This window comes from Phasianus colchicus, chromosome 3, assembly GCF_987193195.1.
Source record: "Phasianus colchicus chromosome 3, bPhaCol1.hap1.1, whole genome shotgun sequence".
Lineage (NCBI taxonomy): Eukaryota > Metazoa > Chordata > Aves > Galliformes > Phasianidae > Phasianus > Phasianus colchicus.
Window position 1 is genome coordinate 90301260 of NC_143438.1, and position 13327 is coordinate 90314586.

A 13327-nucleotide genomic window follows, 5' to 3' on the forward strand; every position below is an offset into this window, starting at 1 on the left:
TCATGTGGTGGTCCAGGAAACATAAGTCAGTTGTTTGTCTTAAAAAAAAATAAAATAAAATACCCACAAAACAACTCAAAGAAAAAAACAGCTTTTGCTGTCTTGAGTGCATCACCTCTTGCCATCTAGATCATTTCTGCTGCCTGGATGAGTACATCCTCTAAACCACAGATACAGAGTATGTCCCTTAGTGCTCATTTACCATCCTTACATCTGGACACAGAGAGGTTTTACATACCACCTCATCATGTAAAACAGGAGAGAAAAGAGGATCCTTTCTAAGTTCCTAAAGAAATAAAAGGAGCTTTCAGTGCAGTGGACTATTAAAAAAAAGTAAAAAAATCAGGCCTTTAGCAAGAGTTTGGGCCATGCTTGTCCATAAATGTTTTTGAGGAAAGAGAATGAAGGTGGTTGGAAAGTAGATAAGGCAAATAGTGGCATATAATGGAAACTGCTCCCAAGAGCATTTGCAATTTCAGCAAGTACGGGGCATTGAGATTTAACCACCCTATTAAGCACTTTGTCTTTTCCATCATTAATTTGTGAAAATCTTTTATGCACTTGCAATCCAAACAAAAGAACAAATTAAAAGAACTAAGCACACAAACTATGTTGGGCAATGGACCATCTCAGCCAAACACTGCTGGTAATCTGTATTCACACTGTATTACACAGACTGACCCAGAATTAACTATGGCTGCCCTCTCCTGGAAAACTCCCTAAAACAAACAAAATTCTCTTTCATCCATTTCCATTAATGGTGTTAATGGTCAGTTCACAGGAGAACATGACAACTGGATGAACAGTTCTGAGGAAGCAGTAAGAAATGACAATGGAATGGAACTGAACATGTTCTATAGCCCCCATTGTAAACTGGAACATACAATTCAGCTCATCCAGAAAATACAGACTGTCATTCCAGCTTGAATTTTCAGAATGGACATCAAATGTCAGGATGGAAGTCAGAAGAAAACAAACTGCAGTCATTTTCTAGAAGATTCAGGATTATAGGGACCAAACCTGAGATTGAAGGAACTTCAGCTGCACATCCTGAAGAATACAGCCCTGCCAAAAAGGACCTGGGGGTGCTGGTGGATAGGAAGCTGGACGTGAGCCAGCAATGTGCCCTCACAGCCCAGAAAGCCAGCCATATCAAGGGCTACATCAAAATAAAATAAGGAACATGATCCTGCCCCTCTGCTCTGGTGAGAACTCACCTGGAGTACTGTGTCCAGATGTGGAGTCCTCAGTACCAGGAGACATGGACTTGTTAGAGCACATCCAGAAGAGGGCCGCAAAAATGATCCAAGGGATGAAACACCTCTCCTATGGCAGAGCTGGGACTGTTCAGCCTCGAGAAGGCTCTGAGGAGACCTGATAGGGGCTTTTCAGTATCAAAAGGAGGGCTAGAAGAAAGAAGGGACAGACTCTTCAGCAGAGTCTGTTGTGACAGAGAAAGGGGAAATGGTTTCAAACTAAAAGAGGGGACATTTTGAATGGATAGAAGAAAAAATGTTTTACAGTAAGGGCAGGGAAGCACTGCAGCAGGCTGCTCGCAGGGGTTGTGGATGCTTTGTGTTCCTGGAGGCATTCAGGGTCAGGCTGGAGGGGGCTCTGAGCAACCTGATGCAGATGTAGGTGTTGCTGCTCACTGCAGGGGAGTAGGACTGGACGGCCTTTAAATGTCCATTTCAACTCAAACAACTCTTAGGATTCTATGGTTTTAGTTCTTGCAGTGTTCACTTGTTGAGCTTTTGTGACATGAGCCCATGCGAGAGGGGACTCTTATTTCACTCCTCAAATGAAGATGTTATTCCAGAATGATCTGAGAACAAAATACATCCTACCTAAATGAGAATGGGACACGAAGAGACAGCCACTGTGACTACCTTTGTGGGTAGAATTAGAGGACAGCCCACGTTAGCTGGCACCAGCAATTAAGAGAAGAGATGGATTCTAACATTGAGAAGAACTTCCATCTGTTAGTATGAATCTACAAAATGTCCTGATCCATACTGTCAGATGTTATCAATATAACTCAGTATCAGTGCAGGTGTCTTCAACCTCTTGTCTGTATGGATATAATCATCTGAGCCATATCTAGCAATAAGAGCAAACAGTAACACCCCAGTGTTGTAAAAGCAGGAGATGTCATGAGATTTCGATACTAAATTGGTCAAAATATCCCTGAAGAAAACAAACAAAAAAACAAAACTCAGAGGTGAAACACTGCTCATTGTTCTAAGAGGTTTGACATTGAAAGATCTCTAAAAATAGCCTCAATCTTGAACATCTATCAAGGTAGGATTAGTTAAAATGAAACACCTTACTCAAAACTGTAAAAAAAACAAAATCTACACAGCTAAAATTCGATCACTTTTAGAAAATCAGTCACTAATATCTATGAATATAGCTGAACTTTCCTTTTCTCCACTGCTGTTCTCTGTCCCCACAGAGCTCCTGTCTGTTTTTTAATCTCACATTCACGTTTACTCCTGACAGCAGTGTATCAGGCAATGAATGAACACCAAAACAGGCAACACCTCTGTCCTTAAGTAATCACTTTGTCATGTAATGACCAGTGAAATCTCCCTGTTTCCAAAAAGTCCTTTCAGCTGCCAGACTCAATTTGCCTCAATTAAAGAAGCTGTAATACAAAACAGATGTTCCAGGAGTTTGCCAACTGTTGAAGTGAGATGTGGATGTGGAGCATACCAAAATCCATACAGGAAAAAGGAAATTCAGAGCAATCTGTCCTAAAATGTTGATGCATGTCATCATAAACTCTGGTAGAATTAACAGTATTCTTAGGTCACTTATACAAGTACAGAAGCTGCAAACACAGAGAACACAAGAAAAATCCTAGAAAAATAGTATTGTCTTCGACAGTCAAGATCACTTCCAGCTGTCCTTAATAACCTGAATCATACAAAACACAACAGTAGTATCCATTCCCTCATTTCCCCAATTTTATTTATACCTAGGCTCCTTTCTTTTTTTTTCATTCTGGTGCATGGCAACCTCGTGGAAAACTGCTCTGTAAGATGAAATGCCCATTTTTCTACGAGATATGGTGTAAATTATTATCAAGCTAAAGTGACTTCTTTAGGAAGTATAATAAAAACTAATTAAATTGTTAATCACTTGAAAATCAGTGAAAGATTGACCTAGTCTTAATTTAAATAATTTATTTGTGTAACTAAAGAAGAAGCCACTATCAGCCACAGTGTGCCAATACTTGTTACAAAAGACAATCAGAAAGTCAACGTATTGACAAGGGGTCCTTGCTGGAGTCGGATGCTCTCTTCCATCAAAGAAGAACTATCAGGCTAAATGGAGATCTATCGGCGCAGTTTTATTTATTTTCTAACTTCTCAAAGTCATTCTGCAGAATGGACTGCTGTCTTCACCATCCCAAAGCACCTCATTAAACCAGTGAGTTAATCAAGTATATGCAGCTAATGAGAAAACATGATTAAAAAGTTCAGAGAAGTAAGAATGAGGAAACATTTTAACAGAGCAGCCAACTTGTTTCCAACCTAGGAACATGCCAGTGGTTCATAAAATGCAAGCTGTAGTTTGGTTAATAAAATATAAGCTGTAGTTATGTCTTCTGTGAGCAAACAGTAATTAACTTGGTCAAAAATTCATGGGGATTCTTTCTGATGGGGATCCATGGGGATAATTTCTAATGAGTTTCTGTCCTGCCTTCAGTCTGATGGTCTAGAAATTAAGAATCTTCCAGCTTTATGAGACATAACATACTGCAATTAATATATATGACTTATACACTCTTTCTGTATTGCTTTGGCATTCAGATCTCCTGCATTTATTTAAGTTTGGATTTAGGACTTTGCTAAACTAATGATATGTATCCTTACCCATGCTTACATCCTCTGGGTTTATAGAAGATTACTCACTCTGAGCACCACAGGAAGGGCTGAGAAAACTACTATTTGCTGGTAGCTTTCTATACAGCCACATCGTAAACTTTTTATGTCAGCTTTCTTTGCTCATTTAAGAGTCACTGCAGCATCTCAAATCTTGCTCACCTTCAGATATCTCTTGTCCATCATTATCAGCTAGTACAGAATTTTCTCCTAAATTACGTCTGTCCAAAAAGACACTCTGTCAGTAACAGCTTTTCTATGCCTAAAAGTACAAGGGCTAGTAATATCTGGAATAGTTCTATTTGACAGAGAGATGGAAAAAAGATTATGTTTGCTCAGTCAGCCTTTTCCCAGCAAATGCATGAGGATTTCATGCACAGATTTCCTTGTGCATTGTGAATCCACAGAGCCATGATAAGCTCAACAATAAATCTAAGTATTTGAAAGATATCATGGCAAAACCACTTTGAGAACCCATCTGTGATCAGTGCGAGGTTCACCTCCTTGCAATCCACTGGAGTATTTACACAAACCTTTGTTGTGAGCTGTGTTGCCTGCTAATGGTAACACTGAGAAACAATGCACCTTACTGAGACTTATCATCCCATCAACACAGTTCTAAATACATGAATACTGTATGAGAATATGTATTGTCTGAGACTAGGGACTGGAATCTTCTCTTGGATAATTTGCAAGCAAGGCTCGTTACTGCTTGGCCATAGCATGAATTGCCATCAAAGCCAACAAATGCCATTTCCCTGACTACACGCTCGCCCCGGGTGGAATAAAAATATGACACTTTATTGAGAGCCCCAATAAACCACCTGCCATCTTTGGCTCCGGCAGCTGAGCAATTTCTGCTGGGCAGTTACAGTCTCTCTGTTCAGATTTTCAAGGGAGAACAATACAGCTGTTAATTAATAAAATAGTTTGAGTTTATCTGCAAGTTGTTTATACTGATGTGCAGAGCCAGTATTTCGATTACTGCTTTTCAAGTTATCACAACCACCTTGCAGAAGGAGACCTGTAGTAGAGAAGATAATGATGATTATATTAAATGTGTCCTATTACTTATGAAATGGTTATTATTCACAAAGATCACTTGAGTCGGGAGGAGACAAAAACTCCTTTCCAAAACTCCCAAATACTGAAAATGCGATTACTTGTCTGGCTGGTTTCTCTTGTATTTGTCTCCTTTATCTTCAGCACATCTCTGCCACAGTTCTTTTAAACGGGCAGCACTCTAATGCCTCAGAAATAGCTTCTCTACTTTAAGCTTATCCAACATACCATAAGTCAGCAATCACTAAACATGTTAGACAGTCAAAGCAAAAGACTCTGAAGTACTTAACAGCAGCAAACTCATCTGGCTTTGTTTCTTGGGCAGTCACTCTAACCTTTCTTTGGACCTCCCAGCTTGCATACTCTCCACTACAAAAATAATTGCAAAATGTCCTCTGATGATCCTTAGAGCTATGCCCTCCATCCATGTCCATTGCCTTGCTTTTCCAGCCTCCAAATGGTTCTTTCATCTCCAGGCTTTTCCTAAAATTCCAGTTTTGCCTCTCTGAACAAGACCACTGACAACACAACCTTATTTCCTATGGCACTTCCAGCACAATTCTTTTGGGGACACTAAGAAGAGACAATTGCTTGTGAGGTGACCAGAAGAGGTAAGTCCTCCCTTCTGGATAAGCTCTGGTGTCTTCTTGGCCCTACTGGGAAAGACTGTTTCCTCTACAGCTGTCTTGTACTGTACACATTTCTCAGATAATCCTATACTCAAATACAGCACACTTGCTTATACTTAAATTCTTACCAGACCCAATAAAGAAGCAGGATAAAGCAAAGGAGCCCAAAATAGCCCAAAATTTAGCCTGAAAAGACGGTTACTAACCAACCTAAGTCTCAGATTGCTCCATGTATAGTAAATCTTCTAATTTATCCAGTCCAGTTGCAATTTTTAAAAATGATGAGGCTTCAACCATATCCTTTAGGAAATAACTCCACAGTTCAGCAGAACTTACTGTCAAGGCTCCTTAAGTCCCAGTCTAAATGTTCCCATCTTGATTTTATCCCATTACTCTTAGCTATAGCCTTTATTCTAGCCTTGAAATAATTCCACTTCCACATGTTGTTGGTATCCTGCTAGCATTTCTAGCTGCCATTACCCTCTGGCATATGAACACATTAAATATATATATATACTAGAATAAATTAACATTGTCAGAAAAACAAAAACAACAAATGTCAGATAATTTAAAAATAAATTCAATTAGAGCAGTTAAAAGTGGAGAAGGCCTATTAGATTACTGAATGAGTCCCTGAATACAGGATGTCTGAAATTAATCTGATATTAAGTGTGATCTAAGCCAAAAGGTCATGAACAATCTTGCATATCTTCTTTAATTTAAAATTTCTTGGCCTTTATACAATATATCTCAAAATACAAATAAAGTAGAACGTCAAGTTATTCTTGTTTTCTTTTTCAAAAATCAAATTCATTTCTTTTGATGAAGAAAATGATGATCTTCCCTATACTTATCCCCAGTGTGAAAAATTTTGGTCATATCTGAACTCAAGCTGTCTGTCAAGTCCATGCCTCCTTCAAACTCAGCACAAAGGGGAACACTCCTGTGCCAGCCTGCAGGCGGGTACAACTGCTGGATCCAACCTCACTTGAGCTGCAGTTCCAACAAACACACACAGGAATGCAGTACTGGAAGAATATTTGATTGCGTCTGTTTACCAACAGCGTTGGTAAAGCAGCTTTGCCTGGCAAAAAAAAAAAAAAAATTAAAAAAATGATTTTTAATAATGCAACTCCTGATAGGAACTGCGTTACGAGAACCACCATTTCAGGATATCAGAAGATAGATGGTCTAAATGAAACATTAATATATCAATATCTCAAAACTGTAGGCTTGGGAAAGTTAGTTTAACAATACACAGTTAAAAATGCATTGCAAAAGTCAGAAAATCAGAACAGGTGATCACTGGTGGCCCTACTCCAGTTAGGTTTTCTTTTCATTTTCCTTGTGGTTAGACCTGAATTATTTCAAGACGTTTCACTATGTGAACAGAGGATCCTATGAAAGGAGTTTTTCCCAAACTTTTTAAACAATAACCTCCAGTTAACCTCCAAACTATCCAACAGGCTTCAGTCTGTTACAGTTAGCATTTACTTCTAAAGGTTTGGCTTAATGACTGAACAGCTGCTCTGAAAATATTGGGCATCTCCATCTAGAATTAATTCTATTTTGTTGAACCATCTTGATTTGCACAGCCGAATTCAAGAAGGCATTTTCTTACAACAAAACTCCTCCTTGTTTGGTCAATCAAAAATAGACCCAAGAATAAATAAGGAACTTAAGCAAAGCAGGAAAAATTGCAGTCTGCTATCCACTAGGGGAAAACCAATGTGCCTTGTCTCTTTGCTAAATTACTTTGCTTTATTTTATTACTAACCTATTCAGGCCTGCTGCACGAGACATTTGTTGTAAATGATTTCAGTAAGGACGCTTTCATTTTGCTCACAAGGAAAGAAGCAGAGCTGAGGTGAGGATCCCATTTGCTTCCATTGGCTTCCAGTTCTGAGTTGGACCTTACATCATCCCTTTTGGATAAGCAACACAAAGAAAGAAACCCCTGTTTCATTTTCTCAAAATGTATAATGCAGTGGATTAATGTGCTCTTAAAGATTAGAGAACATCCTACATCTGAGCCTCAATATAACACCTATAATACAGAGAAAATACAGAATTGCTGAAGAGCTCAGGTTGGAAGACCCCTAATTTTACCCTAAAAAACTGGATGAAAGATTGAACTGGACGAGACTACCTAGCGATTATGTTTTCTGTTTCTCCAGCATATGGCCCAAGATGGTCATTTCTTTGGCATTTTGGTTTTAGGATGCTCTCAGCAACAATCCCTTGAATAACAGTATTCTGCTTTTAATGAAAAACAAGTGTCTCTTGCAACAATTATGACAGCCTCCGCTTGGAGACTGCAGTAAAAGAGATCTGATGGATTCTGAATAAAGAAAAATCCTTTCATTCATGATGATGAAAGACTTCTGTGTCCAAAATATCTATTTTTTCAGATGCTCTTTATTTCAAGATACATCTAACAGACCATAGCTGGAAGCTCCAAACATGGGTTCAGATGATCACCAATCTTTGGAAACACAAAGAGATCAGCTCTCTTTCTGAATTTTAATGCAGGACAATTATTTTTGCAATAAACCATCAAACAAGGTCTGACTGGAATAATTTTGGTAGCAATTTCAACTCGTTTGATTCTGATTTTGCAAAACAGCATCATGAGTCACAGGCTGTGTTTTAAGAAGCAGCATTCGCTGTTGCCACACACTGCAGGAATATATCCTAAATATTATTATATTTTGTCACTATGCATTAGGTGATTGCTGCCTTCATATCAATTTGTGATCTTAAAAGCTTCAAATATGTGAATGGTATTACAGACACTGGGGAGAATCTAATTGGCAAAAGCAACTGGGAATGGCAAAGAGACCAAAAAATGTTGGGAAGAATTCAGCCACGAGTTTGTTTTATAACAATATATCTTAGAATCTTGTAAATATTTATCTTCTTTTTCTCTGGACAGCCAGGTTGAACCAGGTTTTGTATTGTTGAATTATTTATGTGAATTCTATTTGGAGAAAGAGAAAAAAGCCCTCCTGATACACAGAATCTCTGCCACCCTATATCTTACAGTGGCTTCTGTCTATGAGAAGTAGTTTCTTGAATTCATTCCTAATCTTTTTTAAGAGAGAAAGAAGGCTGAGCCCCATTGCCAGCAGATCAAAGTAGAGCTATGCTGCTGACACGACTCTTTGTACAGCATGCAACATTTTTCCCCTGTTATTATATTGTATACACTGAATCAGGATGAAATTCTTGAGAACGTAATTAAACCACTAAGCCCTGGAAATAACAGCAAGACTTTCCATTACCTGCAGGATAAAGAAAAGGTTGCTTTGCTTCTTTTCTTCTTCTGTATCATTTTCTATCATTAAACATTATACCACAGGTACTGATAGAAGGAGATAGTTCATACTTTTCTCCCATCTTTTTGCCTGTTTTTGGGAGATAGTTGCCTCTTCTTCCTTCTCATTAGAATAACCAGCCCTGCTCTGCCTGGATGGCTGGCAGTAACTTAGATCGGATATAAGGAAAAAGCTTTCTATGATAAAGGTAGTAAAGCACTGGAACAGACTGCCCAGAGGGGTGGTGGATGCCCCAAACCTGGTCAGGCTGGGATGTGGCTCTGGGCACCCTGATGTAGCTGTAGGTGTTCCTGTCCACTGCAGGGGGGTTGGACTAGATGGCCTTTAAAAGTCCCTTTCAATACAAATGATTCTATGATTTCTTGATGTAACACACAGGCATTTTGAGTAAGTAGATGAGCAAATGAGGGGTTTATTTACTACTTTTCAATGGAACCTTGGAGACAAGGGGTGGCAGATCTTCTGTCTACATCAACCTAACTGTGGACAAAGCATTTCAACCTCTCTCCCACTGCTTTCCTAGAATGGTTTTGGTTGGAAGGGACCTTTAGGATTGCTCAAAGCCCCATCCAACCTGGCCTTGAACGTCTCCAGGCAGTGGGAATCCACAACCTCTCTGGGGAACCTGTTTCAGTGTCTCACCACTCTCACAGTAAGGGATTTCTTCCTAATATCTACTCTAAATCTATCCTCGTCCAGTTTAAAACCATTTCCCCTCATCCCATCACTAAACACCCTCATAAAAAGTCCCTTCCCAAGTTGCAATGATCAAAGGGAGACCAAACTCCAGACACCCGACCCTATGTGGGTTTATGTATGTATAAATATCCTGTTCCCATCTCTGGATCAATGTCCTGTTCCTCTGCATTACGCAAAAAACGCCTCAACACAAATAGGAGGGCAAAGGCAATGAGCTCATCCACTGCTATGTTGAATAAATGGCGTTTTCCCATTGCTCCCATTCCTTCTGGCATTGAACATGAATGAAATATCCCTACTGTTGGTTCCCCAAACAATAAGCACCTTGTTGGTCATTTTGACTAATAAGTAAAGAAGAAAGTAGCACACTGAACGTATCCAGCGTTTCTGTACTGTGTATAAATTCCTCCAAATTAACATCTCATCTACTGTGCAATGATCTACAGCTTTACAGCCCATTAACAACAACCTAAGGCAGAACATTTTGCAATTTTTTATTTTTTTTTTCCTCTCTTTAAATATCACTGTTTCCAACCCTCTGGTGTGCTTCAAGAGGGGAGAACTAGGATTGCACCAGCCCGAGCTGTACAACTCAATTACTGAGATATGAAGGAAACTCATGTCCTCGGACAGCATCGCCGAGATTTTACCGTGAATGCTGCCTGATCTAATTAGGAACCACTCAGCATCTTTGTGGCAATTACTACAGAAAATAATTACGACGTGACCACTGTCTTCCTTCACATGGAAACTCAGAAGAAAATGACAGGAAACAGAAGTCAGCTGGGAGTTAATAAAACACCCTTTGGCAAGAGAGGAGAGAAGTGTTGCTTCCAGGAGAAGGTATAGTTCTCCTGACTGGAAAATGAGGAAAAAGTAGCACATTGCAAGAAAAGGGACAACAGAGAAAGAATGGGTTTAGTCATCCTGTCATAGCCCACCATAATAAAGCACCATTATGCTTGCAAACAGCTGCCTATTATGGTTTATTATAGAAAAAGAGCCTTTAATGGGTGCCCCGGGACAGTTGGTGGCTGCCCTCCTGTCATGCATTTGCCCTCGAGAGATACCAAGTGACAACACATTAACAATCTTACACCTATTAATGCCATGGATTAAATTTCTTTCAACACGGAAACCAATTTAAAGCACTGAAAACACTTTGAAGTCCCCACAGGAGTGAGCCTGGTGGTGACACCAGGGGACTGGAGAGCCAAATTCACTTAATTGCAGCCCCAGCTTTAATCACGGATTTGCTGCCAGCATTAATCACACCATTTCCCCTCCCTGCCTCAGTTTGCTGATGTGTACCATGTTGGGCTCCCAAGCAATCTGAACACAGCAGCTTCACCAAACAACAAAGGAGATCAGCACGGCACTTACACAACACAGAGGTGCGAGGCTTAATTAATATTTATAAAGTGCCTGGAGAACTTCAGAGAGCCGGTGTCAGGGGAATACAGAGTATCATTACATTTATTTTGCAAAGAGGTGTGAACGTGTGATTATAATTTTATTACCCACGCAGATTTAGACGGAGAGTTGGAGCACAAAAGAAATTAAACTTTTTGACACTTTCTCTGCAGCACATGTTCATTATCTGCGCAGTGTATCAAATGTAAGGGATTTAATAACTCACTCTTAAGATCGACGATGAAATTATACCCAAACTTTTGCTATCTCCAAGAGATGTAGAAGCAAAAAACTGTGTGATTAAAGTCTTTTAAAAGTTAGGATTGTTATGGGGGATATTACAGCATCACACGATCCGAGTGATTTCAGAGCATCCATTTACCATCGCAGCTGTAATTTCCCCTGTATTTTGATTATCTTGACATTTTCTAATCATGAGAGTGATACATTTAAAAATGATATGGCAGACTTGATGGGCTGTGTGTTCACCCCCCTTGAGTCAAGTTACTTTTTTTATTAAATGTTAAATTGCTTTCCTCTGAAAGGAGAATGATATTTTGGTTAATTTTTGCTTTCTGAATGCTGCCGCTGATTCCTTCTGATAATGCAACGGTCTGAGTGACAGCAGAGATTTCTCTTTTCAATATTCCTGGTTAAATATTGACCAAAGATGCCAGTTCTGTCTTTCACCATTGAGATGAATTAGTTCACACACAATTACAGCAGGGTTTTTTTTAGCATGGCTTCTAGTATGACTCAAAACTTTCTAATATCAGCTTAGAATTTGCACATCTTTTTCCAGCTCTAGGGTCTGAAATTCAGCTGGGGAGGTTCATTTGCCTACAAGTTAAACATGCTACTTTTGCTGCTCAACCAAAATAGAGGCCCTCCTAAAGGGAGCCTATCAACAGGAGTGGAGTCAGCTCTTTGAAAGGGTAAATAATAGCAGAAAAAGGGGAAATGGTTTTAAGTTGAAGGAGGAAAGATTTAGGTTGGATGTCAGGGAGAAGTTCTTTAATATGAGAGTGATAAAGTGCTGGAACAGGCTGCCCAGAGAGGTTGTGGATGCCTGTTCAAGGCCAGGTTGGATGGGGCCCTGGGCAGCCTGGTCTAGTATTAAATGGGGAGGTTGGTGGCCTTGCATGTGGCAGGGGGTTTGGAGCTTGATGATCCTTGGGGTCTCTTCCAACCCGGGCCATTCTATGAAAATTCAAGCAAATTATTAGCTGCATATTTGTAGCCAAGACTTTTTATGCACATTCCCTCTATGCTCCCTTTGCTGAGCTGTCTCATTTCCAGCATTACAAGATATGGAGGATTTTTCCCCTAAACACTCTCTGCAGCCTCTAGCTGTTGGTCAAGAGAATCTGGTTCTTCAGGAGTCCACTATCACAAAGCTATATCAGAAACCTCGAACTAAAACAGTTCAACTCTACAGAATGGTACAGTTATGGAGAACGTGGAGATCTCTTAATGTCAATTTGAGAAGGGTAGGGAGGGATAAGAGCCACGAGAGATCTTGAGTAACAGTTAGTGCATTTTCTTCTCTCAGACCTCTTGCCTGACGCCTGCATGCATGTCAAAACTCTTCTGCCCTAAGACATCACCGTTTCAGTAATACCCAAAATTGTAGAAACACAGAATCACTGAGGTTGGAAAAGTTCACTAAGATCATCTACTCAAGCTGTCAACCCATCAGCACCGTGCCCACTACATTCAAGGCTGTCAACTTCCATGTCACAGGTAAAATACACATTTTTCAATCCAGCTTTTCCTAATTTGGAAGCCTCGGTGTTCAAGTTTTTTTAATGATTCTGTCTACTTAAAGTGGGAAAATTACATTTGTCAGAAGAACTCTAGAAACAAATTCACGAGGGCTGTCCAAATCACAAGAAGAACAACAGACACCAGCACTTCCATGCTTGATGAAGGACATCTGTACACTTTCCAGCTACTTTATCTCATCTCTGACAGATGGAAATCAATGTAAGAAGCAGTTCTGCAACTTCTTTGCTTTCAGACAAATTTGTAGTGCAACTGATAGCAATTAGCATGACTAGACTACAAATCTCCTAACCCTCTGTCTTTCCCAAACTGCCCCCCATTTGAGTGATAATAATGGTCTATCACATACTTTAAGTTACAAATTTTAAATTTGTTTTGATCAGGGAGGGCTGTGTTGGAAGTGTCAAGCCTCATTTCTTTGCAATTGAAATGATTTATTTTTTATATGTATTTCATTGCTTTATATGCAAACATAAAAGATTAATAAAAAAATTAAAAAATAGACCAACAT

At 39.5% G+C, this 13327-nt stretch overlaps 1 protein-coding gene across 6 annotated transcripts in view; it reads right to left on the reverse strand.

Moving 5' to 3' along the window:
* The window catches only part of TRAPPC9 (trafficking protein particle complex subunit 9), a 472387-nt gene that overhangs the window by 22054 nt on the left and 437006 nt on the right, over positions 1-13327 (reverse strand). The window contains exon 22 of one of the 6 annotated variants that reach the window (XM_090138040.1): positions 6331-6665. The exons of the other annotated variants lie outside the window; for them this stretch is intronic. Within the exon in view, the coding sequence (XP_089994166.1) occupies positions 6481-6665 (185 nt within the window). The 3' untranslated portion in view covers positions 6331-6480. Of the gene's footprint in view, positions 1-6330; positions 6666-13327 lie in introns of those variants that run through there. 6 annotated transcript variants of the gene reach the window in all.